Source organism: Aspergillus aculeatus, assembly GCF_001890905.1.
Source record: "Aspergillus aculeatus ATCC 16872 unplaced genomic scaffold ASPACscaffold_1, whole genome shotgun sequence".
Taxonomy (NCBI): Eukaryota; Fungi; Ascomycota; class Eurotiomycetes; order Eurotiales; family Aspergillaceae; genus Aspergillus; species Aspergillus aculeatus.
Window position 1 is genome coordinate 1,996,451 of NW_017962976.1, and position 26,766 is coordinate 2,023,216.

The 26,766-nt window shown below is 53.3% G+C and overlaps 10 protein-coding genes across 10 annotated transcripts; 3 read left to right on the top strand and 7 right to left on the bottom strand.

The window, feature by feature from the left end:
- Nucleotides 1-767: 767 nt before the first annotated feature.
- Nucleotides 768-1,865, bottom strand: ASPACDRAFT_74438 (uncharacterized protein). The gene is made up of 3 exons (XM_020204214.1): nucleotides 1,371-1,865; nucleotides 969-1,296; nucleotides 768-915 (listed from the first exon to the last, which is right to left on the bottom strand). Exons 1-3 carry the CDS (start codon nucleotides 1,823-1,825, stop codon nucleotides 805-807), a joined length of 894 nt encoding a protein of 297 aa, XP_020061212.1. The 5' UTR covers nucleotides 1,826-1,865; the 3' UTR covers nucleotides 768-804.
- Nucleotides 1,866-2,227: 362 nt separating this feature from the next.
- Nucleotides 2,228-3,126, bottom strand: ASPACDRAFT_74439 (GFA family protein). The gene is made up of 3 exons (XM_020204215.1): nucleotides 2,907-3,126; nucleotides 2,586-2,838; nucleotides 2,228-2,502 (listed from the first exon to the last, which is right to left on the bottom strand). The coding sequence occupies exons 1-3, from the start codon at nucleotides 3,094-3,096 to the stop codon at nucleotides 2,388-2,390; spliced, it is 558 nt and encodes a 185-aa protein (XP_020061213.1). The 5' UTR covers nucleotides 3,097-3,126; the 3' UTR covers nucleotides 2,228-2,387.
- Nucleotides 3,127-4,847: 1,721 nt separating this feature from the next.
- ASPACDRAFT_21137 (F-box domain protein) lies at nucleotides 4,848-6,580 on the top strand (the record flags this gene model as incomplete). Its single annotated transcript, XM_020199002.1, has 2 exons — nucleotides 4,848-5,161; nucleotides 5,224-6,580. 2 exons carry the CDS (start codon nucleotides 4,848-4,850, stop codon nucleotides 6,578-6,580), a joined length of 1,671 nt encoding a protein of 556 aa, XP_020061214.1.
- A 277-nt stretch (nucleotides 6,581-6,857) lies between these two features.
- ASPACDRAFT_74440 (glycoside hydrolase family 27 protein) lies at nucleotides 6,858-8,915 on the bottom strand. Its single transcript, XM_020204216.1, has 7 exons — nucleotides 8,810-8,915; nucleotides 8,616-8,748; nucleotides 8,407-8,547; nucleotides 8,256-8,345; nucleotides 7,883-8,185; nucleotides 7,563-7,747; nucleotides 6,858-7,467 (listed from the first exon to the last, which is right to left on the bottom strand). Exons 1-7 carry the CDS (start codon nucleotides 8,879-8,881, stop codon nucleotides 7,063-7,065), a joined length of 1,329 nt encoding a protein of 442 aa, XP_020061215.1. The 5' UTR covers nucleotides 8,882-8,915; the 3' UTR covers nucleotides 6,858-7,062.
- Nucleotides 8,916-9,684: 769 nt separating this feature from the next.
- ASPACDRAFT_1893259 (uncharacterized protein) lies at nucleotides 9,685-10,950 on the bottom strand (the record flags this gene model as incomplete). The annotated part of the gene is made up of 2 exons (XM_020198679.1): nucleotides 9,685-10,487; nucleotides 10,555-10,950. 2 exons carry the CDS (start codon nucleotides 10,948-10,950, stop codon nucleotides 9,885-9,887), a joined length of 999 nt encoding a protein of 332 aa, XP_020061216.1. The 3' UTR covers nucleotides 9,685-9,884.
- A 319-nt stretch (nucleotides 10,951-11,269) lies between these two features.
- Nucleotides 11,270-14,183, bottom strand: ASPACDRAFT_38436 (putative DUF221 domain protein; the record flags this gene model as incomplete). Its single annotated transcript, XM_020200443.1, has 6 exons — nucleotides 11,270-12,012; nucleotides 12,068-12,448; nucleotides 12,518-13,441; nucleotides 13,503-13,726; nucleotides 13,884-14,080; nucleotides 14,133-14,183. The coding sequence occupies 6 exons, from the start codon at nucleotides 14,181-14,183 to the stop codon at nucleotides 11,270-11,272; spliced, it is 2,520 nt and encodes an 839-aa protein (XP_020061217.1).
- A 3,524-nt stretch (nucleotides 14,184-17,707) lies between these two features.
- On the bottom strand, nucleotides 17,708-19,520 carry ASPACDRAFT_1851840 (FAD-binding oxidoreductase; the record flags this gene model as incomplete). Its single annotated transcript, XM_020197215.1, has 5 exons — nucleotides 17,708-18,169; nucleotides 18,261-18,823; nucleotides 18,914-18,976; nucleotides 19,052-19,445; nucleotides 19,500-19,520. The coding sequence occupies 5 exons, from the start codon at nucleotides 19,518-19,520 to the stop codon at nucleotides 17,915-17,917; spliced, it is 1,296 nt and encodes a 431-aa protein (XP_020061218.1). The 3' UTR covers nucleotides 17,708-17,914.
- A 317-nt stretch (nucleotides 19,521-19,837) lies between these two features.
- On the top strand, nucleotides 19,838-20,563 carry ASPACDRAFT_38439 (uncharacterized protein; the record flags this gene model as incomplete). Its single annotated transcript, XM_020200444.1, has 3 exons — nucleotides 19,838-19,850; nucleotides 19,931-20,073; nucleotides 20,156-20,563. 3 exons carry the CDS (start codon nucleotides 19,838-19,840, stop codon nucleotides 20,561-20,563), a joined length of 564 nt encoding a protein of 187 aa, XP_020061219.1.
- A 1,158-nt stretch (nucleotides 20,564-21,721) lies between these two features.
- On the top strand, nucleotides 21,722-23,284 carry ASPACDRAFT_20538 (uncharacterized protein; the record flags this gene model as incomplete). The annotated part of the gene is made up of 7 exons (XM_020198955.1): nucleotides 21,722-21,897; nucleotides 21,974-22,086; nucleotides 22,150-22,230; nucleotides 22,298-22,720; nucleotides 22,786-22,820; nucleotides 22,875-23,013; nucleotides 23,232-23,284. The coding sequence occupies 7 exons, from the start codon at nucleotides 21,722-21,724 to the stop codon at nucleotides 23,282-23,284; spliced, it is 1,020 nt and encodes a 339-aa protein (XP_020061220.1).
- Nucleotides 23,285-23,907: 623 nt separating this feature from the next.
- Nucleotides 23,908-25,183, bottom strand: ASPACDRAFT_109880 (putative integral membrane protein PTH11-like). Its single transcript, XM_020195429.1, has 4 exons — nucleotides 25,118-25,183; nucleotides 24,692-25,065; nucleotides 24,558-24,622; nucleotides 23,908-24,497 (listed from the first exon to the last, which is right to left on the bottom strand). Exons 2-4 carry the CDS (start codon nucleotides 24,901-24,903, stop codon nucleotides 24,058-24,060), a joined length of 717 nt encoding a protein of 238 aa, XP_020061221.1. The 5' UTR covers nucleotides 24,904-25,065; nucleotides 25,118-25,183; the 3' UTR covers nucleotides 23,908-24,057.
- Nucleotides 25,184-26,766: the final 1,583 nt, after the last annotated feature.

Genomic DNA, 26,766 nt, shown 5'->3' on the forward strand with positions numbered 1-26,766 from the left:
ATCAAAGGCACCCAGCCCACATCATCCCCCACTACCATCTACACAGCTCCAAAAAAGAAAGGGTGGGGCCAAACAAACCGGCATATCATCCTCCCCCTCCGCGGAATGGCGATACAGGTTCCCCTTCTTGTCGTAGGGGGCGATGCGGTCCAGCGCGTCGCTCATGTCGGCGCGCACGTCCTCGTCCCAGTTCTCGTTCAGCGAGAGCGCGCAGCTGGTGTGCTGCACGAACAGGTTCAGCAGGCCGACCTTGTAGTCCCGGATCTCCGGCAGCTCGGACAGCACCTGGTCCGTGATCAGATAGCTGCCCCGCGAGCGGGAGGGGAGTGTGAAGGATTTTTGGAACCAGGACATTGTTTTGTTGATTCTTGGGAGATGGGGGGTTAGTATGATTCTTTCGGGGGCGGGGTTATGGGGGAGGGGTTTGTTGGGTTGGTGGAGGATTGTGTTATGTGGTGGGTGAGTAAAGAAAGAGGAGCAGGGATCAATTGGTTTTGAGGGAGGAATTTACGTACGATGCGATTGACGGAGGTGTAGGGAAGGAGATGAGGTTGGCGGTGTTGACTTTTGTTTGAGCTGAAGCGAAGCTACTTAGACAGAGGAACGAATTTCGGGTGGGGGAGAAGACAGGAGAAAGACCCGTCGACGTCATTCGCGAGATCCGCGCATTATCTATCGCTGCAATACTAACTTACAGGCTGGGCCGCGTCAACACTGAACACAAAACATTGTCTTCATGAAATGGCAAGTAAAGTCTATGGTTCTTTGCAACTCTGTAATTCCCAAACATCGCCGCCCCATTCCTCATGAAGCCAAGCACACGCTTGCCTGCACAGAGGGAGGATTGCTGGTCGCCGATCCCCAATCCGTGCCGCTTAAGGCTTTCCCTGCCTCGGTGGAATTGTCCGATCGAATCTTTTTCTCCCGCTGTCTGTCAGCAGATTCAACGAAACGAAAGGAAGACTCACATAGTACTGCTGCTCGACATAGTACCACCAATCATCACTGCGAAATGCATTGTCCGTGGACTGGCTGATCGGGTCGACCCAGATCCTATCCTTGGTATCGAAATGCGCGTGCTTCGACCACGAGACATACACCTTCGGATGGTCATTCCCACGCACCCCGTCCGGCGCGCGGGCGTCGCCAGCCGCGATCTCCTCGCTCGTCAGCGTGCTATGGATCTGGCTCCAGGCCAGATTATGATAGCCACTGTGAGCCGACAGCAGGGCGCGCGAAGGCGCCCATAGCTCGTTCGCGTCGCGCGAGTGGACAATGATGACTCTTTCCCAGTCACTACATCACGGAAGATTAGGCTCTTTGATGTGCAGAAGGACAAACAACCACAGAACGCTGCCCGGTACACCCACTAGTCATGCCCGGTGTCGATCAGGTCGAGCACCTTGGCCCCGTCCTTCTCGTAGAAGAGATTATAGACCACGCGCACTTCGGTCTCATTGCACCGCTGCACGGTGTAGTAGATCGGGAACGCGGACGCGGGGCCGGGATTCCCGGCCTCGACGCCCGGGTTGCGGCATTCGCAGCCCACGTCCGGGTATTCGCATTGCGGCGCCGGTGCGGTCTGGTGCGCCGCGTCGTAGACGTCGGGCGAGTCGGGCGAGCCCCCGAAGGCCCAGGTCGGGTAGCAGGGCACCTCGTTCAGGGCTTGGCCGAAGAACCAGAGCGGCGCGTAGCGGTCCGCAAGCTCGACCCCGTCGTCTTGGTTCAGCAGGGTTCGCATCTCCTCGTCCGTGATCTGCGTGACGGCGGCAATCGCTGAGCCGGCCAACGCCGCGAGCACGGTGCTTTGGCGTGCTGGCCACATCGTGGACTGGTCAATACATGTACCGGACCACGGATCTTGGGGCCCTAGTTATTGGCATAGTTGCGTGGTTGTGCGGAGAGCAGTCTTATAGATGTATCTCGAATCATCAGGTCTGTGTCAGTCGCGTCGGCTGACCAACCCCGCGCCATACTGAGGAATGTACTTCTAAGATCGATTCCTTCCGATGGACTTTTCTCACATCAGGGGTTTTGGACTTCCGTTGACTGATTGACCAGCATGACCCCTGCTCAGGGTGACATCGGGCCGGGGTTATCGGTTGACATGAGCATGCAGCACCATCACATTTCCATCGCGTCTGAGAGGCAGCCGACGACGCCCAGCCTGACACCGGCCTTTTCGAACACCAGCATGTTCCTTCTACAAGGGATGTGATCACGTTTTCTGTCTCACATGTGACAATTATTCAGAATTTCCTAATATACATATCATGATGATCATTTATTCATGCACTCGTCTGACTCGTATCGCTGACCAAAATCGTGTACGTGGTCCAGTGTGGTCACAGTTTCGTAAAAGACCCAAAGGATACGATCTCCGATTTTCATTCCGTGGGCTTGCCCATATCATCGACCTTTTCACTGTCTTCGTCCATCCCGGCCCACTTGAGCTTGCCATCTGGGATCTCTAGGACCCGCTGACTGTAGAAGATATGGCAACTAGAATAACCGCGTCAGTCAAGGAACGAGCAGCTACAGCAACAGTTCCCCCGCGCGGGCGAACAAGCGTAACATGGACTTACTCGACCTCGAAGGCCTTCCGCCACTCCAAACGCTCTGCGTCGGTGTCTCCGCATTCGATCGACTCCGGGAACAGCAAACAGACATTCCGTCCTTCGTCCATAATCGGCGACCGGCACCACGAACAGAAGACCTTGGTGGGCAGGGAGTATTCCCGGGTCTTGTTGGTGGAGGAGTAGAATGCCAGACCCTCGGCGCCCTTTTCGAAGAGCAGGTTCTCCTTTTTGAAGATGGCCGCCCATTGGAAGGGGGCGGCTGCGGGGGGAGTATTCCAGTTAGCTATCATTCGCAGCATCTTTCTGCTTCATCACGAACGAACTCACCATGGGTCTTCTGACACCCGCGACAGTGACAGAACTTGGTCTTGAGAGGCTTCTCCTTGTTGAGCTTGTATTTGACCTGGCCGCACTGGCACTTGCCGTGCCACTTGACCTCGCCGAAGTCCTCGGCGGACCGGTGCTGGTAGGGCGGCCGCTGGGCCATGTCCTTGGTGCCTTCGGGTTTGTCCGACATTCCGGTCGAGTTCTTGCGGGCGTGAGTCGTTGATATGAAGCGGGGGAATTGAGTGCTGCGGGCTGTTGTTGCTGCTGCCGGGAGATAACACTTGGGGGTGGAGCGAAGGATGGGGGTCCAGAGTCGAAAGGGCGTCAATAGCATATCACAGAGGATGTAGAAACTGGGATTGTCATTCAATTGAACAACATAATTGAATGTCGTGTGACTCTCGTTGAGTCTCTCCTATTTATACAAGAGACCGCCGTCGGCTTTTTCTGTGCAGGGTCTGGAACTGCGGATGATGTCATGACGATGTATTCGATGACGGACGAACGGGGGGGGGGGGGCCTTGGACACAGAATGGTAAAATGACAGAATTATTGCGACGGTTGTTGAGGTACTTGCGACTAAAAAAAGGGTCTGGAATGTTTCCTGGGGGTGAAGGATTGAGCAATCGTGCATAAGCTTAATTAAGGTCTGGCTGATTGCTGCTGGTGGGTGGTGGTGCAATGGCATGGCAGTTAGTGGGTGATTCTGGCTAGTGGCTTGTTACTATGAATAAATCGGGCTGTCAACCTTGGGGAATTCGCTGCGATGGCTGGATCTTAAAAGACAGCTTCCTCCTTGGTAGTAAACTACTTACCTGATATTTTCTCTATGGTTCTTTGAAGGTTTTGTGTCTTTGATCTTCATTGTTGAGAACTTGGTTGTTCAGGAGATGCTGTGCCTTACAAATAGATGTATGTAACGTCCAAGCAGCCTACCAAGGCGTTTACTTCGATCAAGCACTGGTTTCATAAAGACGACTATGATCCGTGTAGCATGATACGCCACGAAGAGGATTAGACGTAAAGATCTTTATATTGCTGGCCAAATTATTTTGAGAGGGCAAAGTAAAGGGGCGAGGTAAGGAAACAGCACAAAGTGATGCAGCTACTACGAAGCGTGGCTGGCCCGTGTGTCGTTGTGGCTGGTAGAATACCCATCTTGTGAAGAGCTGGGACATCAATGCTAGAATCTCAGGACAGAAGATCTCTTTCTAATCATGGCTGCATGGAAATGAAATTCTTATGGTTGTCAAGCAAACGAAGTAAACACTAGGCCGCATGGGTCCTTGTCCTCCCTCTCGTTCCTCCCTCGGCTTTCCTCCTCCCACCCCCTTCGGAAAACAACATCACCAACACACCAACAAACAACAGCTCTCACCATTCGGAAAGATATCCTGATAGTCTGTCCTCACTTCACTCTGATCTGACCCCTGCAAGATGAAACCCACCCGTTCAGTGTCCGGAAGCATTCTCCTCCACCCAACTCAACCTGAAACCCCCGCCCTTAATATAGGGAACTCTTGGCGGGCGACACCCTGTCATTTCGCTTGAGGAGAAACGAGAGAAATGCCAATCACCGACTCCCCGCCTCCCAAATCCAAACGAACGGCGGGTGCATGCATCTCTTGTGCATCGAATGAACCGCTCTCGCGTTACAAGTCTCAGGGCTTAATTATACCTCCTCTTCCCGTTCTCGCCGTCACTCATCTCATCCTGTCCGGCTTCTTCTGCTCTTTTTGTTCTCCGCTTCTCGCTTAGCTTGTCTCCATCCGCGTTTCAGCCTTCTTTATCTCCAAACTCCGATCGGCCTTTAACCTTCTTGTCCGTCTTAATCTCTTACTTGGTTTCTTCTGTGTCATCTTTGCGAGGCATCGACTCGCCCTTGTCATCCCCCTCAGTTTCCTCCCAATCCATGTCCTTCCCGGTGGTGGATCTTGCATGATGGGTCTCCTGAGCCGACTTCGCAGACATTCCTCCAGGAACCACAGTGCGGGGAATGCGGCCACCTACGACCATCTCCGCACCGACGTCGACACCTATCCCCGCTCGACCTCCAACCAAGACTTGACCAAATCCCTCCCACGACCGATTCTGCATCGCATCTTCGCCGCCGTATGTCCACACACCGTTGACGACAGCTATGAAACATCGGAAGAGTCCATGACCGAGGATGGCTGCATGCTCTGTGACATGCGCGACCTGGCCCACTGCGCCTTGGTCTGTCAGCGCTGGTATCTGGAAGCCCGGGCTTTACTGTAGGTACCAGCGATCATCTTCGGGGAGGCACACGTCTAACGAGTTGTCTCTTCCTGCTTAGATACTCCCACGTCCGCATTGACCCCGTCCATTACTGCGAACTCGAAGTGGAACTATCCGCCAAACGAAAGCGACGCTCGTTCCTGAATCGCAACGGGGAGGCCATCGATGCGCCCCAGGTCCGACTACGACTCTTTATGCAGACTGTGCGGGAATCGTCAGATCTGGGACATCGGGTCCTCTCTCTCCGCATGCCATACATGACTCGCGAGGCGAGCAAAAGCGAAATCGCCCGCACCATCTCCGTCCTGCCGAATCTGCGCTATGTCGACCTCCCCGCCGGCATCTTCAGCGACGACCCATCGTGCTTGGCCTTGAAGCAGGAGCTCATCGGTCGGTGCCAGGATCTTCGCCGGATGAGCTACCGCCACGGGGCCGAGGGCAGCTTTTCGCAGTTACCCGACTCGCCGCTCTGGGTGAATCTGGAAGTCCTCGAGCTCTCCCGGCTGCAGATCGAGCCGCACATCCTGCGGATGGGCCTCGCCTCCTTCCCCCATCTCCGGGATCTCACCCTCGACGACCTGCCCTGGCTCGACGACTCCGCCTTCTCGCCCTCCTCCGTTACCCTCCCCCCGTTCCCGGCCGTCCAGCGCCTCACCCTGCGCGATACCCCGAACGTCACGGCAAGCGGGCTTGTCGATTTCTTCTCTCTGCCCCTCAACCGCAAGACCCTCCACTCCCTGACCCTCTCCTCGACCGGCGTCCTCCCGTCGACCTACCACCAGATCCTCTCCGTGGCGCCGCAACTCCGCTCCTTCTCCGTCAACCAGGAGGTCACCCGCTCGTTCCCCGTCGACAGCAACCGCGTGCCCCCGCTCGCCTCCCGCTCCCTCGCCCTCCTCCACTACGAGATCACCTCCCCCTCCAGTCCCGTAGCCGGCACCCTCCCGCCCATCGCCGCCTCCTACTACACCTACCTCATCTCCTCGCTCATGTCCCACGCGCTGCCCGCGCTCCGGGACCTGTACGTCCGCGATTCGAGCTTCCCCGAGACCTTGCTGCTCGCCCCGCCCCCGCGGCTGCTCGGCGGCGGCGAGGGCGAGGGCGTGGGCCCGCAGTTCTTCCACGGGGGTCTCGCCCAGCCGCTGAACGTGTACAGCAAGGGGCTGGACGAGCTCGAGTGGAACTTCACGCCGTACGAGCCGCCGTCGACGCGCGGACGCCGCGCCAGCACCACGCGGCCCGTGAGCTTCCATGACGCCCAGCTGAGTCGCACCTGGGGCGGCGACGCGCGCAAGAGTGTCCTGGTGGGGAACGGGTTCGGCGGGTTCCTGGCCGTGCCGGTCGAGGATGAGGACGGTCGGCCCAAGAGTAGTGGCGGGTGGCGACGCGATAGTCGGCAGGATCTGTGGCGGTGAAGCTGGGGGTCCTCATGCTGTATGCTTGTGTCAACTGAGATACGTACGGTTACTACGGGTAATGTTGTAATGATGGGCAATTTGACCTGGGCTCTCGTGGGTCGTGTTGTAGTAGATGTGGATCCCCTACTGGCTGTCTGTGACACTGGGTTCGGACAGGTTCATATTTAGGTATTTAATTTATCTTTCTTTCTCTTGATTTATTTCCTTCCGCGAGGATTGGGTGGAATGGACATTTGGAAAATGGTTCCGGAAAATATTAGAATATGTTTTTACCACCTTGTTGAAAACAATGAAGATAGAAAACATGATTGTGTCACCATCAACCACCGCCTTTTTCATACCATACTCCCCCATTCTTCCTTCTGCTGAAAACCCCACCTCACTCTCTCCTGTCTGTGCCTAGTATTGAGCAACCTACCCACTCCTCAACTATTTGAAGCACCACCGTTCAGCCACCAGATGCTGAAAAGAACAAATAATCAACAAGCATCGCCCACCACCAGAACAGCAGCATCGTGGGGTGCCAACTTGACACTATACTTATCCCGGACACACCCCAGATCGTTGCCCGTCCAGGCATTTCGCACCCGAAACCCCGTCCCGCGGCGCCCGCGATGTCTCCCTTGCAGCTCGGGCACCTCCTTCCAGTACGCGGTCCGGGTCTGGGTGCGATCCTCCGAGTTCAACACCAGCACCAGCGTCCCGTTGAGCGTGGACGACGGCCCGGACCAGTACTCGGCCGGGTGCAACGGGTCGAAGGTCCAATCGGCGTTGTAGCCCCATTTGTAGGGGTAGGCGGGGCGGCCTACTAGAGGGTCCTGATTGAAGGCGAGCAGGTCCTTGTTGCTCAGGATGGCCAGGTGGGCTGCATCGATTGAGTCCAGCTTTTTGTACCCAAGAAGTTAGTTCTGGGGTAAGTGGATGAGGTTCCTATGGAGGAGGGCGGGGGGTTGTGGGGAGTTGAGGGACAGAAACATACAGGAGTGCCAATAATCAGAGGGCTCTTCATGATCGCCCAGAGAGCAAAGTGGGCGCGGTTCTCAGCCAGCGTCAGATTCCCGTTACCGACTTCTAGCATGTCCGGGTCGGGGTGACCCCAGAAGTTGGCGTAGTTCATGAGGAAGGAGTTCTCATTGGCAATTTCGGCGATGCGTGTCCAGTTTGCTGCATTATCTGGTTAGTGCTTGATTGTTGGAAGAAGCGGAGGGGGAAAGGGGGGGGAGGAGGTATAGGAGAAAGGAGAGAAAGGACGAGATTGACAGGGGAAGTTTGGCGCTGGGAAAGAAGAGGGAGTCCTACGTGTAATATCGCCCGACATGCGCCACGAGTTGCCGGTTGCGTTTCCCCAGGCATTCACATCGGCTTGACCCCAGTCACAAAGAGAGTAGAGAATGGTCCGGTTCACGCTGAGAAGAGCGTCGCGCATGGACTGGTAGCGCTTCGCCGTCGTCGATTTCGACCAGTCGTACCTGGCCGGGGCAGCGTCCGCGAGTCCCGGGCAGGTGCCGTTTGGGTAGGGACCACCGTTGGTGCTGTCAGGTACGCAGGCGGTGTATTGGTCGGTCTGGTTGGTAGGGACACCGCAGTTGTCGTACTTGAGGTCTACATTGAGACAATTAGTTGAGGAAGGTAGAAGGGGACGAGCCGGAGGGTTGGGGTAAAGGTGCATTACAGTCAATGCCCCATTCGGCGAAGGTTTGCGCGTCGATCTTCTCATACCCAAGACTAGCTGGGTAGCCAGCGCAGGTGGTCAGACCGGCACCTGTGATGCGTAAGCTTTTCTCTTCCATACACATCTTGCTTTGGTAGGGGTATGAGCCTACTGCTATAGATGCCAACTTTCAGACCCAGAGCATGGATCTGATCCACCACGCCGGAGATTCCATCGGGAAACTTATCAGGGTCCGGGATTATGCGCTTAGTGGTTGTGTTGCGTCCGGACTTGATGGACCAGCAGTCATCAACTAAGACGGCGTGTAGTTGATTAGCAGTGTGAGTCTTGAAAGGGCTCCAGGGTAGTATATGAGCGCACTGTTGATGTACTCGTAACCGAGGCCCTTCAACCCTAGATCTATGACCTCGTTGGCGGCCGTGAGGATCTTATCTGCGTCGATTTCGCAATTGAACGCGTTCCACGAATTCCAGCCCAGGGCAGGCACGCGGCCCTATTTGCATTCAGCCTTTGAAGCACGAAGAAAAGTGTGGACTTGATCCAGATGCGCGTACCACATCATCCTGCCGGACCAGGGCATTGGCCCTGGACATAAACGCCAACACCGTCAAGGAAGACACCAACATAGTGAGTTGATGAATTGTATCTCAGTATCCTCAAGAATGGCCCTGAAATACAAGTAGTGGAATGATTCTGGGACCGCAAGACCAGCCATGATGGCGGCGAGGGGAACGACGATCGTTATTTATATTGCCTGGGAACTTGGTGAAGCGGGGGTCTTTGGGGGGTCAAGAAAAGAACCCTGTCTGGAGATGGTGGAAAGAGCGACACGATGACCAGGTAGGTGGAACCCACACCAGGTTTGCTGGCGAGTTTGTGGCATGCTCAGAGGAGGGGGTGGTAAGCAACTTGGTTGGAAGTCGTGTACACTATTTAGGCTATAGGCGACTTTATCAGGTGTGATGTGCGCCTCGCAGCCACCCGAGTCAAGCTATTCGGGTTGCGTCCTGATTTTTCCGTGGTGGATCGGTTCCTGGTGGCTGGCGGGGTTGGCCGTGTTGGAAAGGGTAAAGCTGCAATTGGGGTGGACCACGCTGCAGATGAGCTGCATTAGTGTCTGAGGGGAAGGTAGAGCTCCTCTCATGTTACTCGGTGGAAGGACCTGGATTGTGGGTGGTGTGAGGGAGGGCGGAAGAGAGCCTGGGGATGACATCTGGCGCATTCAATATTGGCTTTTGATGACGGCGCATGCGTGGTGCATTTGGTAATATCGCACATAGTGACTTTGAGCCTCCCGTGACGAGATTGTTCAAGGTTTGATAGACAGTTTTTGAATTGCAAAGACATTGTGAGGCCGAAGGTGAGGCAGGTGGTGTGGTGTGGTATAAGTGAGTGAGTGGAAAGTTGAAGTGTGGAGAAGAAGTAGTTGAGAGAGGGGAACCTGGAAGATTGACAGCACCTCCACCACTACTAATTGTATGAATTGTATACTCTGCAAGCCACAAACAATGACACAACATCCCAATCACTCCACTCCACAGACCAACCATTGACATCTCACAAAACCCCCAACATATTCCAATAATCACACCATACATACTACCATCCTAACTGCAGCCAGAATCCAAATCACATCTCTACATCTTTCTCCCCAAACATCTCCCTAAAATACCTCTCAAAGGTCCTTACTTCGACCCCCGGAATAAGCCCATTGTGCACCTCGCCCGGCGGCCTCACAAACCGGCCCGCCCCCTGCATCCCCTTGACCAGAATCCAAAAGTCATCCGGAAACGCACTCTTCCCCTTCACCTCCGGCGGAATCGCCCCCTCGGGATCCCTCCACACCCGGTGCATCAACTCGAGCGGCCACACCTCTTTCTTGACCGCCCTGCCCGAGAACTGCTCCAACAGCGCCGCAATCTCGTTGTACGAGATGCGATCACTCACAAAGTTCAGCGTGCGGTTCGCGGAGATCTCGGGATGCTGGACGGTCTCCACGAGGAAGGCGGCGAGGTCGTCGATGTGCGTGAAGTCGACCTTGGCGTCCGCGTCCCCCAGGATGTGGAGGGGGTAGGTGTCGGGCGGATCGGGGTTGGCCCAGGGACACCAGGTGGTTTCGCGCGATTGGTTGTAGAAGTCGCCGCAGCCGATGAGGGTGTAGCTCATCTTGCCGGCAAGGATGGCCGGGTGGTGAAGGCATTGCTCGGTGGTGGTGGATTTGAGGTTCCATACCTGGGTAAGGGGGAATTGGTTAGTCTGGAGGGGTCGTCGGAATGGGTTGAGAGGGAGAGGAACGTACAGGATGTAAGTATCCCATTTGATCATCCTCTCCTGGGGGCCGGTAGATGTGGTGCATCCCATACTCGCTGGGGTAGAAGCGTTTGACGCCGGCGTGGGCCGCGGCGTCCTGGACGGTCCGTTGCGCGGCCAGTGCTTTGCCGTTCAGAGCGCTGATCACGATCTCGACGCCGGTCAGATGGGGGGTGAGATCCTCGGCTGTGGCGGACAGGAGGTCGACGACTGCAGTTGACAGACGTTGACTCTGGTCGGATGTGAAGCTCTTGGCTTGATCGCGTGCGGAGGACTCGGATTGCGGTGCGGCGATCTGAAGGACATGATGGGGAGTGGTGGTGAGGAGGGCGCGCAGGATCGCTTGGCCAATCTGGCCTGTTGGGCCGAGGAGAGCGATCTTCATTCTGGATTCGAAAACCAACCCAAGAATTAAGTAAGGTGCTTCTTTCTTGAGATTGTTGCTGGTGGTTGATGCTCTTATGTGATGATATGCGTGTAGGGTAACATCACGGCTACGTCATGTTATAGCGTCAATTGTTCAATTGTTCTGTTTCCGAGACATCGAAGGTAATAAAAAAGACGTGCTCGACACGTTGGACCACGTGGGAGAGATTCCATTTGATCATTCAGATAGGATCTATTCAACATACTTCAAAAACAGGATTAGGAGTATTAACGTTCTCATATCCATGGCATTTCATAAGTTGACCCGACGGCGCCCCTCAATACAGAATCTTCAACTCCCACAATGGTAACTTCGGATCAAACTTATCCCAAACAATCTTGTTTTTCTCACTCAGATGCGCGCCCTCGTTTGTGATGGGTATTAAGGGGTCGGTATCCACAACCTCCTGCTGGCTGAAGCCCCATCGGTCCCGTGGAATCCATACCGTCGGTGTGCGGGAGGTGATGCACGGCTCAAAGTACGCATTATTCTGCTCCTCCTCCGAGTATCGGATTTCCACGTGGTCGCGGGGTACCTTGCCCCGAATGGCGGCGTAGTCACGGTAGAGGTTGGGGTGAAACCACCGCCAAACGGATTGCCATTTGCTTTTGAGGTGCAGATGCGGGAGACCCGTGTCAAGAGGTGTGGACGCTGCGGAGGCCTCTTCTTTGGCGAGCTGAGCGGATTCTTCCACGTCGAGAGTGCGGGGAAGGAAGGAGTTCAAAGGAGCAAGGGCTTCATTGAGGGACATGTGGGCGAGAACGGTGAGGATCAAGTAGATTACCATGATGATCAGGGGCCCGATGGCGCCTTTGATGGCGAAGAGACCGATCAAGCAGATGTCTGCCAGGTAGAGGCCGGTCATCAGGTGTTGAAGGGCCCGGGGGTAGACGAGACCCTTGGTGTCGATGCGAAGATCGTAGACAAAGAGGAAGTTGTATCGGTAGGCTTGGTAGACAAGGTAGAGACCGACGAATGCGAATCCGAGAATCAGGGGAGCGATGCAGGAGTACGTCAGAGCTGAATTTTGGCAGTTTTTAGCTAGTGACGCGTCAGACAGGGCGAGACAACATACCTATCACACCCATGTTCGTGAAAACCGGAAAGACATTGCCCCAACTTAGGCCACTTAGTGTTGCCCATCGCCGGTACAGTCGGCGTGGTGTGCGGTCAAGGAAGGTTGTGATAAACTTGAATACGACTGCGCCGGCAACTTGCACCACCGCCATAGAGCTCATGGTCAGGCCCTGTAGAAGAAAGTATGAAATGTAGAAATTTGTGGCTTTTGGTAAGTTCTGAGCCAGTAGGTCTTTGGCTGACAGCGGATTTTTAATGATTTGCGCAGTCGCCGCGGATGCGGCAGATGTCAAGGTAGTAACAAGAAATACTTGGACGACTTGGAAGCAGAAATGTGCACTTTGGGTGAAAAGCTCAACACGAGCATCCGAGGGCACACCTGCGCATCTGGCACATGCTGTATACCTCGTTACAACCAATTCTCACAGAAGAGAAGGATCAGCCATACCTCGACAGATAACAGGAACCAATGACATTAGCATCGAAAGGGCAGCAGACGGCAACAGCCCCGATATGAGGCCGATGATGACATCTGGCAAGTCATTGAGAAAGCCCAGAAATGGCACCAGGTCGGTAAGAGAACTAATGTTAGAAAGTGTGCCAACTAAGGCTGATGGAATGGACCAGAATATGACCAGAGCTGCAAGACCGCCTTGAACCAAGAACCTGCGCCCGATGCGCTGCCACCAACTAAGATTTAATGCTGACCAAACGACCTCATTGGGAGAGATACCGATGAAGCGGGGAGTCATATGCAATGGCTGATGATGCGACAGCGTTTGTAGAGCGATTTGCGCATCATTTTGCGTGTAAAACTCGATGAAGACCGCGGATAGGTTTCTCATCCCTCCATTTCTATGTTTCTTCTGGAGATCGTCGACCTCTTCAATGACCTTGACAAGCTCATTCCGTAACCAGCGGATCGTATCAACCTTCTTGCCGAAAGGCTTGGGGCGATGAGTTGGCCTTCGCACACCATGATACCAGCCCGAAGTATCCGCTTCACAATCATGACAGGCATCAGTCTCCAAGCAGGACTTAGAGAGCGAAGCTCCTTTCCTAATGGCCTTAAGACGAGCTGAGTTCGCTGCCCGAATAAGTCTCGTTTCGGCGCTTTCGAGCTTATAAGCTAGCTTGTCTCTTTTCTGAACCTTGTCGTCCAACTTCTTACAGTCGGAGGTGATCCACATACGCCGGATCGATTGTCCAAAGACCTGACGCAGTGTCTCCTCGTTCTTATATTCCTCGGGTACTGACATGAACAGCACCGTCCTGGATGATATACGACGCGCATAAGCGGGAGAATTCAAGTACGCCTGTCGCAAGTTGGCATAAAATATGCTCTCTCGCGTGATAACGAAGAAGACAAATGCTTTCAACTGTCAGCGACGTCCAGAAGTACTCTGAGAAGATCACCTCACTGAAAAATATACATGCCATGACGGCATGAGCGTAATAACGCTTAGGATCTGTGACGTTGCTAAAGCTCAGCGCATCGAGTTGGGTATTCCCCGCACCTCCCGTGGCATGTATAGGCAGAAGGATAGGCCAAGTGATCACGCATCCAGTGAAACATGTCGCAGACAGAACACGCAGAAATCGCAAGAAGAGATAGCCGTCCAGAGACGAGTTATGCAGCACCTGGGCATCATTGATCCTAAAGAATTCTCCAAACCAATTGACAAATCCTGATGGTAAACGTGGCGCTCGCTCACTACGTAACTTCTAAGTAACTTCCTGTGGTAGCATATAAGGGTGGAGTGGATGCTACGTACTGTTTATGCCAGCATGGCAGATGAGTTCTGGGTGCATACCACCGCAGCTGAGTTCGTCGACAGATCAGAAACAAGCCAAACCAAAAGGCCGCAATCACCAAGGCAGGGATCAGAGTTGTTAGAAATGCTGAAAGGGAAGTTGAACCACCACCAAGTCCGAAATCTCCTATTACATCGGAACTTGTCGAGGAGGCGTTGCCCCGCGAGGAGCCAACGTTGGGATCATTGTCTGAGCTCTGATAAATCAATCAGCACGCAACCCACAGAATACACATGGTATGGGCTTACGAGAATGTTATTCCGCTTCACAAGCGGATCAAGCACAACTCGAAGAGCCATGTCAGTGGGCTATACGGCTGTACTTTGCAGGCGAAGAAAGGAAGGTCAAAGGATAAAATTGCTCTAAATATACGCGGACTTCAGAGGAGAATCGCATCTGCCCCTAGAGCCCCCCACCACAACAAGCTCTCGAATTCCGGGTCGTATCCCACGTATTTGAGTGGCAGGCATGTCGAACCTGTCACTTGAGGCACAATCCACGCAAAAGTACATAGCCTGGAAGGGCTGAAGCTGCAAAGCATGCAGGCTAGCGCGGTGTGACTCGAGAAGTGGTAGACTGGCCAATAAGAGTGGTAGGAATGTGAATGGTCGCGTTTCGATGTTGATTGTGGGTTCTTAGTGGTTATCAGCTGTGGTTCGCTTATCTGCTATGCCGTTGATCAAAAGCACGAGATGCCACACTCAAAATTACATCTCAAGGAACAGAGTCCACGATTGCAGTAAGAATCGTCCATCTTGACATGGAACCATGCGATCAGCGGGGTTTGGTCGCGGACGAGCGTAGGATGAGATACCGAAGAGCTGCGCACACCAGGCCATTAGCTGAGCCAACATGCAGACCATGCATGGGATCAACCCTAGGGAGGGCGCTCCTGTAGCGGTCGGCGATTCTCAATGGTTCTTGATCCTTCGGACAAGCAATGTGGAATCAATAGAGGATGGGGCGCTGCCGATCGGCGGATTTAGCTGATCATCCCGGACGGAGCTTCTGCCAGCAAGGGATGACTGCCTTGGACACTCCTCTTTGCTGTACCGCGAGAGTCAGTAGAAAAGTTGCACCGTAGCATATTTTCTTGCTTCATTAATTCAGGATCCTGTACGTTATGAATCTATAACCTGGTAGACCTGCCTCCAGTTCCGCATCCATTTTTTGGCCAAGCAGGTGCAGGTGCAGTGACAGCTCGGGCTTGTCCGAGTGGGACATCCACACCATTATTCCCCAAGTAGGAAAAGGGGTTGGTGGGTGCACATCGGCCCCATACGGAGCATTGATGTAAAGTTCTAAAAGAATGTGTACAATCGAGAGGGTATAGAATGAAGAACAAGATGGACAATTGACTGGCGCGGGAAGAGTGAACCCCGGATGATGTGTGAGGGGAAACTCGGGAGGGAGTGAATCAGCGGGCTTACCATGAATGGCTAGATGGTCAATCCGAAGTGAGTATTCACCCAGGTCCCGGCGCCTCGGCCCGTATATGGGGATGAGAAGCATTTTGAAACACTGAATAGCTGGTTAAGTACAAGGGAAACCTAGGCTTTGATTAGTGTCGGAGCAGCGCTTCATGATAAAAAAGCTCATGCCATATTCAGCACTTGCATGTCATTCGTTGGCATGCCATAAATGAGCTGCTGAGCATGGGAGTTGCAGAGTTAATATAATTATAGCTCTCTTTCGCTTCGTGGGATGGAGTGTGAAGTAGCACATGTATCGGGGAAATTTCTTTTCAGGGAGATCATGGTCAAAGATAGGGGTCTGGCGATCCCTAACCAAGGAGCTTTGAAGGACGTACAGCCGAATGTCTCAATAGGCAGGCATACTGATCGAAGGACAGTTACATCATTGTCTCTATCATAAGCATCCAGGGCAGATCCGATGTGTCAGCGAGCAGCTGCCATCAATCTCTGGTAAAGATGGCCATATTCTGGTCTCAGAAGCATAGTGAATAAGGTTCGACTCGTACCTGAACTCGGTGGACGTACGCGCTTTGTACTCAGGGGGCCGTTTCTAATGTAGACAGGCCGGCTGGAACGAGAGACAACAAAGCGGCTCATAGATTATTGAGTCTGTTTGAAGTTATTGCCTAGTTTCATGTTGACATTTCCAGATCCAGCTGGGCTTGTTGTGAGACGATGTCACTCCATGCTGATTAAAAACATTGAGCTAAATCCTTGTAATAGTATGTACAACATACTCGTTATCGGGTTGAGGGGAGTTATTGTAGATTTGCTGACTGTGGTGCACTAGGAAAGGTAAGTGACCACGATCAATCAAAAGCACACCAAGACTGCCACCCGTCCATGTTTCTTTCCTTTCCAGGAGAAGGGGAGGGCAGGCTCCTGAAGAGCGGCGTCCGAAGGCCCATTTGGGTGAAAACGATGCTTAGGTCGCTTTGAGTATGTTTGGGAACTTGAATGAGTGGAAAATAGAAGACTGAAGGTCGAGAAAGGGATGACGAAGGAGTTGACTGCAGTGGCAAGTGAACGGTCCGCGGCAAAGTGAGACCTTCCCCGCAGTCTCAGGGGTAACGAGGTAACGACTCATGGCGACGCCTCCCAAAAGCTCGAAGAAAAGAAGTCACCAAGATCAACTTGAACAGTTATCAGCAATGCTTTTGTGAAAAGCCTCCGATTTTGGTCGAGCACCTGAGGTGGGGAGCCGAATCGAAGATAATATGGCTTCTCTTCGGTTTTACAAGTAACGCTCAAAATCCATCCTCATTATAGGGCTTTCTTTGGCGTTCAGGTCTTGCGCTCATTTTTTTTTACCCTCACGTGAGATCTTGACATGATTTTGCATGTCTTGGGCGTTTTGCATGGTGCATTCAGATTTTCAATTCTTTAATCGGGTTCTACCACCTTATTGCTGAACTGAACATGAGCGGCTCTAATATGTGCCATGGATAGGGATAGCAGCTTCAACTACGGTACAATGACACTCATAGTAGGATGTACAGTACCTATCCATATTGAGGTACCGCTTGAAACCCAAGTCCAATCAAATTCTGTGGTTTAAGGTGGAGAGTGTAAATTGAGTTGGAGTGAGACCCACAATAAGCGAAAACGAATCCGATATACGATTTCCTCTTCGGGAAGTATAGTATGCCGTCGGACTGGAACAACGCTCACTTGGTATAAAGCTCGTCTGGCAGCATCCAAACTTTCAGGAGTTTCTCATCTATCAGTACCTCAGCACGACCTCCTGGCATTCCGCGGGTCTATACGTATTCCACTGTGGACTCCGATGTGACAGATGTTCTCGACTGCCTTGACAACCGGTTTCGGCATCAGCCTAACGCAATCAACGACCTCAGGGACTGTGTGTTCGAGCTCGCTTCCCTCGCCGGGATGCGGACCGTCCCCAAATCAAGCTTCCAGAAAGGCCTTCGACGCGGGCCATTTGTGTTCTCGCTGACTGATCTCCACCAGAGCAACATCTTTGTGGATGCGGACTGGAATATGACGTGTCTGGTGGATTTACAGTGGGCTTGCGCTTTGCCGGTGGAGATGGTTCGGCCTCCCTATTGGCTCACCAATGTGGGTGTCGATGAGCTGGTGGCCTCTGAGTACGATCCGGTGCGTACAGAGTTTATGGACGCTCTGGCTGTCGAGCAGAGAGCAGTCGCGGTGACAGCTGGATATAGCAAGAACTCGCCCCCGCTACTCTCCGAAATCATGCAGAAATCCTGGGCGACGGGAACGTTCTGGTATACGCTCGCTCTCTCCAGCCCGTCGGGTCTCATCATGATTTTCGAAAAGCATGTGCGACCCCTATTCTGCCAAGACCAGGTTGAGGATCTCAATACGGTTATACCATTTCTTTGGGGCCGGGACATAGGATGCATCGCAGCTGAAAAGCTATCTTCAACATGTGTTCGACGCCGAGCCCCAGGCATGATTTTCCTGCGTCACGAAGTGCCTCGACTTTGAGGATGCCAGTCCATACAGATTCCACTAAAGACCTGACACCGACGAAAAGGACAACAGCTAATATAGACCGAGCACTGGTACACTCAACTCTCCCGCAAAAGAAACCCCCCAAACAGCAAGCCCTGCCAAAAGCCCTCAGGATCATACTCCTCCGCCACCGCCTGCATCCGCTCCACATTCCTCGCGCCATAACTCCCCAGCACCTTCTGCCCCGCCTCCGCAAAATTCATACACTTGAAATCGAGATACACCCCCTCTTTCCTCGCCAGAGCCTCCACCATCTCCGCCATCGTCCGCACCGCCCGGTGCGCCGCAGCATCAACCTCCACCCCAGCCTCCTGTGACCACTCACACGTAAAAACCCACCAGCACTGCGGCACCGCCTCCAGCCCCATGATTTCCCCCCCCCCGATTGCTTCCTGCCTGCACGCCCGCCGTGCCCATCGGCTGGATCGTATAGTGCAGCACACAGCCAGCGGGCAGCGTCGCGCGCACCCGCGTCCAGCACAGATAGACCCGGTCATACAGATCATGTGAGACCCGCGTAGTCACGGAGGTAATCGCTCGCTTCCCCGGTAGATCTTGGGCGTGGCCCATGACTCTGGTGAGCGAGAGGAGCGTGCCAGTTGTGGTGGGCAGCGCCGTCCCCGTTTTCCGGGGGTGGAGGTCGTGGAAGGGCGTGAAGGCGGACGCAGAAGCGGACGGTGATGATGCAGCTGGGTGGTGATCGGCGTAGAACATGCCCACGGCGACAACGCCGTCGTTGAAGTTCGTGAACAGTCCGATCTTCGGGTCCTCCTCCATGGCCATCTGGACCGCCGCCGTGGCTTTATTGATGTCCATATAATCATCAGGGCTGTAGAGGTCGATGGTATATTGGATGGGGCGTAGAGGGTGGGTCTCGAGGTCGAACCGCGTCACGATGCCGAAGTTGGTGCCTCCGCCTTTGAGGGCCCGGTAGAGGTCGGGGTTTTCGTGGGCGTGAGCATTGACTACTCTGCCATCCGCCAACAGAACCTGGGACACCCGCATCCGTCAAAACCATGAAAGTTTGGGGTGAAGAAGAATACCTAAGTATGCACCTCGAAATTCCGGACCCCATCCGCCCCCCGTCCCATACAGATTCGGAAACACCCCCATTCCGCCTGCAACTCCCAGGTATCAGCTTCTCAACCCTCCTATCCACCCACCTCAGTTTCAGAGGAAAAAAAGAAACAAACCTCCGAGAACAAACCCCGCCACCCCAACCTGCACCTGCCTCGCCCCGACAGCCTCCAACCCCCGTGCCTCCAACCACCCATACACCTCGCCCCAGGTGCACCCGGCCCCGACCCGTGCAACTCTCTCCGCAGTGAGCTCCATATCCCGAAACCGGCTGAGATCCAGGACGAGCGCCGATCCATCCGCGCTGCTAAACCCGGCGTTGGGGTTGTGGCCCGTCGAGCGGAGAGCGAATTTTGTGTGGGTGTCCTTGAGGATCGCGAGGGCTTGCGTGAGCTCGGTGACGGTTGGCGGGAGGATGTAGCCTGCGGCGCGGGTCCAGCAGGTTTGGGACCAGGGGCCGGTGACGGATGTGTTGTATTGGATAGTGAGGGCGGGGGTTACTGCTCTTTCCTGGAGGAGGGGTGTACTCTGAGGGGGTATTTATGAGAGTTGCTGGGTAAGCACTAGGCTAGCATTGGAGTTCATTTCGTAGTGGATTACGATAGTCTGTCGTAGTATGTCCTATGAGACTCAAGTGGTACGTTGGTTGCTAGGAAAGGTGCGCAATGATGCCTACCCGTCAGTCTTCGATCCATAGTGGTGGTTTTTCTGGTCTATTCCCCGCAATGTTAGCCCTAGATTTAGCGCCCAGATCCTTGATCCACTCTGTCTCCACATTGATACACGGTATGGCCAATCATGAATCTGCACTAGCTGTAAGTTCGGAGCCCCACAGAAGGAAGAAGCGATGCTGGTCTATGCTGCTTATGAATAGGTCGATTGATACATAACTATTGCTCTAGATGACTAGGAGGAGTATGTCAAGTGATAAAGAGTAAAAAAAACTGATCAGTCAAGTTAGCATACCCTCAAAGAGCTAACTTAGCCTGTGGCAGGCACAGAAGTATTTCTACATACAACCGAAGCGAGCCACGATCCGACTCCGGTATCGACCGCAGCGAACTGCGACAACGGGTTCGGCAACACGATCAACGTGATGCGCATTGTCACCCAATGCGACCGCGCGGGCTTAGCAGGGGTATGCATCGAGATTAACATCTTCCCGAAATGGTGCGTTTCTACGAAGGGGTGCAGCGCGATCTGACAGCACGGGGCTCAAGATCCAGGCCGCCGTGGAAGCGCGGACGGATCCCGACTTCGTGGTCATCGCCCGCACGGAGGCGTTCATTGCTGGGCGGACAAAGCGCGAAGCCCTGGAGCGCGCGCGGGCGTACGCAGACGCGGGCGCCGACGCCGTGCTCGTGCATTCCAAGTCGGACTCGTTCGAGGAGTTGAGGGAGTTTGCGGCGGCGTGGGACCGCTCGTCGTCTTGTGTTCTCGTTGCGGTTCCGACGACCTATGAGGGTATCTCGGCGGGTGAGCTGTTTGATTCCGGGTTCAAGGTGGTTATATTCGCGAACCAGGCGCTTCGAGCTGCGGTGAGGGCTATGCAGGATGCGATGGTGGTTCTTCGGAGGGAGATGCGTCGTTGTCGGAGATTTATGGGCTTGTTGGGGTTAAAGAGCTGAGGGAAAGCGAGGAGCGGTTTCTACCGCGGCCTGATTCTTCTCCGATGATAAAATGCGATGAGAGTAACCATCAAGAGGAGCCGGCAGGCAATAGAGTGCAGGTGAATTCAAAGCTTTGAGCCTTTACTTTGCATAGTATCGAGCTGGAGCGAAGTCCGTCATTCTATGTCGCTTGTAAATACCTTACTAGACTGATTGACCCCTAGATCCAATAAGATTCAATGATATGACACGTCTCTCACGAGTACATAGATGAAGGGGATAAACCAGACTGTAGAGGTGGTAGCGCGCGGTGCCTTACTTGACGAGCAGGTTGTCGCGGCTTGACATAGCTAGAATGGAGACCGACTAACCAGACGGCTTTTCTTTTCCAGCCAAATGCGGACTATGGCCCTGAAGAAGAGCAAGCCCCTCAAATCTTTGCTGACAGATGTGCATGTTTTACGGTGATGAGAACATCACCTCGTATACTGTTCATGCAAAGCTCATGGCCGTCTGAGTATCCCCGAATTAAAAAAGCTTGTCTTGCAGAAATCAGCTAGAACACCGAATAGCTCCGCATAAGCCTCTAGACGAAGAGATTATCCGCACACCAGTCAAGCTTCCACAAATCAGCTCATACGCTGGCGTGGTTCAATGATGATGGTCTTATCTTGATGAGTAATTCAACACGAGGTTCGGCCGCAGCTCATTGTCTGCGTCGGCCCCGCACTGACTTCACTTGCATCATCATGTTACATGACGGCTCTATCAATGAGCAAAGTAATTCTCCTGCTTGCATTGGTAGTCAATAGCCCAGCAGCTGCGATGTGCTTATCGTAGATCCACTGCGATAACGTCTAGACAGTCAGGCGGAGGATCTGGAACCAACACCGAGCCTCCCTACTAGCCGTATGCAGCATTGACCGCGGTATCTCCGACCTCTCAGACTCCTGCCACATCTAGATAGATACGAGAAAATTTCCAGGATTTGAATACGGCAATGAATAATATCTGCGAAGCTTGTCTACCCCGCACAGGCTTGTTGTAGATAAAAGGAAGCAGTGGCACGTCAAGCGGCTATGCTTTCCGTTTCATGAATCTAGTCCGGAAGGTCAAATTCATCTCACTCCCTGTGTATCTTTCTCCAAGATTCAGTGGTTCGTCGCGTTGGTCAAGATGTCCCTTCCTGCAACTTTCAAGCAAGCGGTGTTCCGCTCTGCTGGATCGCCGCTCGTGATTGAAGAGAGCCCCCTTACTCCTCCAGGCGACCGTCAGCTCCTTGTCAAGGTCGAGGCTTGTGGCGTTTGCTCGTCGGATCGATGGGCTCAGAATAATGTCATGGGTGGAGGGTTGTAAGTACTTGCTTGAAGAACTCTCTGCTCTGCCTTTTTTCCAGCATACAGACTAAATCGTCCTCTGCATGTGAAGTCCTATCGTGCCGGGCCATGAGATCATCGGCCGCGTCGCTGGCCTCGGAAACGGCGTCTCGAACTGGAAGGTTGGGGATCGGGTTGGTGGAGGCTGGCATGGAGGTCACGACGGTACCGAGCCCTCCCCTTCGCAGCCATTCCCGGATCTTTGATTGTAAAACTCACTACCTGCAGGTACCTGCAGAGCCTGTGATAAGGGCTTTTTCCAGATGTGCTCTTCCGGACAGGTGAATGGGGAGACCAAGAACGGTGGCTGTTCGTTCATCTGCTTCTTCACTTATCCCGTGGTTATCAATCTGAATTGCTGACATCTATGACCAAGACGCTGAATATTGTCTTCTCAACGTCGAAGCTGCGGTTCGGGTGCCCGAGCACGTCTCCGCCGCAAAATACGCCCCTATTCTCTGCGCTGGCGTTACCGTCTTCAACTCTCTCCGTCATATGAATATTATGCCCGGGGAGATCGTCGCTGTACAAGGGCTGGGCGGACTGGGTCATCTGGCTATTCAGTATGCGCGGAAGATGGGGTATCGAGTTGTAGCCATCTCGCGAGACTCGAAGAAGGAGAAGATGGTCCGGGAGCTCGGCGCGCACGAGTATATTGACGAGAGTCAGGTGAATGTGAGCGAGGAGTTGCAGCGGCTGGGTGGAGCCTCTTTGGTCATGTCGACTGCCCCAAATGCAGCGATCATCAGTCCTTTGCTGAAGGGGCTGGGAGTTCTGGGGAAGTTGTTGATCTTGTCAGGTAAGTATGAAAGAGATGATGGTTGAGCTATTGTGGTGGGAACGAGGGGCTGACACTAGTCTTAGTGCCGGGTCCGGTGCCAGTGGACACCTCAATCATGGTAAGTTAGCTTTACACTAGGCGTGATACTGGATGTTGATGCTGGCTTTGCTAGGTCAATAAAGGACTATCGGTGCAGGTTTGGCCGTCAGGCCATGCAACTGACAGCGAGGATGCCATTGCCTTCACCGAGTTGAAGGATATCAACTGCATGGTGGAGGAGTTTGCGCTGGATAAGGCCAATGAGGCCTATGGTAAGACTCGCTATATATTCTTGTGTGATTGATGAGGGCGCTTCTTGCGGGAAGGACAAGTTTGTGAAGATGGAATTTCGCTAGGTCAGCTCCGTTGAGCCTGGTAGCTTCTTGACCACACCCTTCGCACGCGAACTCCAACCCTCCGAAATTGCAGTTCTCTCCATAAAGCTGAGAACTTAAGGACCGTCATACTGACTCGTGTATTCTCTGCACAGATGCCATGGTGAAAGGAAAGGTCAGATTCCGCGCGGTCTTGACGATGGAGTAGCCCCTGTACTGTATTCCTCTGAGCGGGAACAGGAATCAGGTGCTTGGGCCAACAGGTCCGAGGATCACCTCTGTCTCGGTTTGAATCATTGTGATTTTTTGATAGTCTTAACGCCCAGGAAGTGAAATGCTTGCTAGGATTGTCTATTTTTCCTGAGGCGGAAAGATACTGCACGAGTCAGTGACGTGCTCAAAATTAGCCGGGGGTTCGAAGATTGTAACAGTCCAAATCTTTTTCCCCATCAAGTAGCTTTTTGTTCATAGATGAGTCTCGAGGCTTCGCTGAATCATCAATGTCCGAGCTCAGCACATGACCAGGACTACAATGTTAACAAGATGAAGATAAATCGTATGGTACAACAAAGTCGAGGTCTGTAAAATAGAAGCCGTGTTTCAGGGTCAGTAGTCAGCTTCGTACCACTTAAGAGATCGGAGTCTGTCCGAAATCTAGTGCAGGGCCAGCGGAGTTGTCCGTCGGCGGCTTCTACTCTTCTCGGCATTTACTTGCAGATTGAGTGCCAGGATGGGCCTCTTTAAGTGGGGCATAATCGCCGCAGTCAACATGTATCGATTTGTTATGTGTACCCGTGTGCGTACTTATACTCCGACAACATTCTGTCCAATGAAAGTTGCGGGTCAAAGCCTCGCCAGAGGTCTAAGGCCGAGCTCGCACAAGATTCTAATAAGGGGGTATAATCAAGCCATTTGGATGCTGGTTGAACATATCAAATTGTGGTATTGGTGCGAGTGAGGGGTGGGTTGCCCTGTCTTTTCCTATGACGAATTGCTATCTTCCACGCTCTGGTGGACCTCTCTCTGAACCGTGATCGCATTTTTCGGCATCACTACCAGCTCTATTGTATCCTCTTCACTCTCCTCCGTGTGGGAGCCTTCATGTACTTGGGTCACAATTGTAATTCCAGTCTCATGGGTTGTTCCGTGGGACAGGTTGCCATTCGGTAATCGAATCCATTGTTCATCATTAACTGCACTGACGCCGCGGGGTCTTCGGCCAACACTTTTCGAGCCGTACATGTTCGATCCGTATCCGTACTGTCGGCGAGGTGTCTTGGGGGCGGACGAGCTATTTCCAGTACGGCTGGTCATCTTCTGAGCGGCTGAGCGGAAGAGCCGGTAAATGATCGGGAGGTTGGCGCAGAGGATGCCTCCAAAGGATTCGAAAGCGGATAGAACAGCCAAGGGGACACCCTCCCCTGCGTATGATGTCAGTCAATTGAAAACACGCCATGTTCGAACCTTGCAAATTGACTTACAGGTGATGTCACTAGAGTTCTGTGCAAAGACATAAGCTAGTCTGGCAGCACTGATGGCGCATGTGCTGGAGGTGAACCATGGAGTATTAGATAAAAGCACCGGATGTGAAGCTTCCTGGACAGAAAAGCCTTACATGAATCCAATAGAGAATATAACGCACAGTGCAATCCTTTTGGTGGGGGTCGTGCGGAGCTGGAGAATGACGGGTATTGGTAAGGCGAAGATGACTATGTCCGTAACCATATTGGAGCAGTTAATGTAGTATGACAGGGCCGAAGAATTGAAGCAGTGACCCTTGACAGACGGGTTCCAGAATGCAGCTAGCGGACGACAGAGCACTCCCATAAAGATTTCAATAGTTGTGATCCAAAGGCAAATGAATATCGCGCATCCTATCACTGTTCTCGATAACCATCGCACAGGAAAAATGCGGCAGTATAGGGCGAGAATTCCGAGCTTGGTCGAAGCGAGACCTACGTTGTAGAGGTGACTGGCAACATACTCTCCCTAGTTAAGTTAATCCTTTGCTTCGAACCGATCTGCGTCCATCGTGCTGTACCTTTAAGAAGATTTCCAGGTCCTTCACCGAGACGGTGGAGGTATGTTTGCCAAACCCATGACCCAAACCTAGGGCTCTCAGTCATTGTCCTTGTTTTTTGTAGTGCTACTTGCGTCACCTACCACAAGCCATCATTGTCACTGAGTATGCTACCTCTAATGTCTACCCTCTCAGAAATAAAATCGTCAGCTTCCATTGAGAAATTGGCCACATCGGAAAGGAGAACACAGAAAGGAGAACACACTGTTGCAAGCATTATCAAGTAGTCATCCATGTGAAAGTTATCATCTTGACCTCGAATTTTGACCAGCAGCCTCATTCCCGTGGTCAACAGCATCCCGGCCATCGGTACGACATAACCCACGATCACCAGAGCCTCTCTCGAGGCGGACTGTTCCGGCCTGGCCATGATGGCGAATGAATCGTTCAAACAGAGGCATCAGTCGACTTGAATTTGCATCGAGGGTGTTGGCTTGAGAATATCAGGGAGAGCTGCAAATTTTTGATTCTCTGACTGCGGCCTGCCATATCTGGCGCTCATATAGGGGGCCTAGAAGCCCCATGGTCTCGTAAATATCGCGCTCCTTAGAGGCGAACTGACAGGCATTCGATCCTGCGCCCGTTCGGAGACTGGCCGTCAGGTACGATGTTCTGCTTTCACGGAAAAGGCACTATCGAGATGGCGTGAGGCAGGGATCTAACTAGATCAAGATCCAGACCAATGCCACTGCCGACATGCCGCTCCTCGGGACCGAGCGGGAACCGAGATGAGAAAGTGGACAATGGAAGAATCTCGCCTGCGCGTGGTTGCGTAAAAGAAAAGACATTTTGAGACTGGTACAGGATGCAATGCCAAAGAAACATTCTATCGAGTGACAGGGATCAGAAATTGGGATCGCCGATGATGGCTCCAGGATACAACCGATTACTACTATGTGCAAGATACAGTACAATACACTGCTACTAGTGTATTACCCGGGCGGTATCCGTTGTGACCGGACCCGGTACCGGGAGGGCCGCGGAGCCACAAGAGCTGCCAAACTCAAGTTTCCGTTGTTCCCCCCTTCCTCTTCCCCACTTCGCGCGATCGACCATCTCCCTCGGAGTCCCGCCCTCTCCCTCCCTCTCCATTAGTTTGCGGTCCGCCATGCACCGACCAGACTCTAGTCACTTACAGGTGGCTCCTCATAATTTGATTTGTGGGAGTCACTGGCCTGATGGATCAAACGAGGATGGAGGTGGAGATGGTCAAAATCCTCCAACCATGGCCCCTCCAACTGTTGCTGCTGCCTTCCGCGATTCACCCACAATTCGTGGTATCCTGCGCGGTTACATGACGACGACTTCCTGTTGCAGCACAAACCAGCCTCGCTACGACATTCCATTTCAGCAGCTTGAGACATGTTTCTCTCATGGTCTATAGCTGCCACTCCTCCGCCCGAGCCACCTCAGCCTCCCAAGCCCAAGGTGCGGTCTCGTACGGGCTGCAACACCTGTCGGCGTAGACGGGTGAAATGCGATGGTATGTATACCGTTCCTCGAGCAGGAAGGCAGGAAGTAATGGCTCACATACAAGCGTTCCTTCCTGCTTCTAGAAACTCATCCCACTTGCATGCGATGCAGGCGGTCCGGATATGCATGCAGCTATG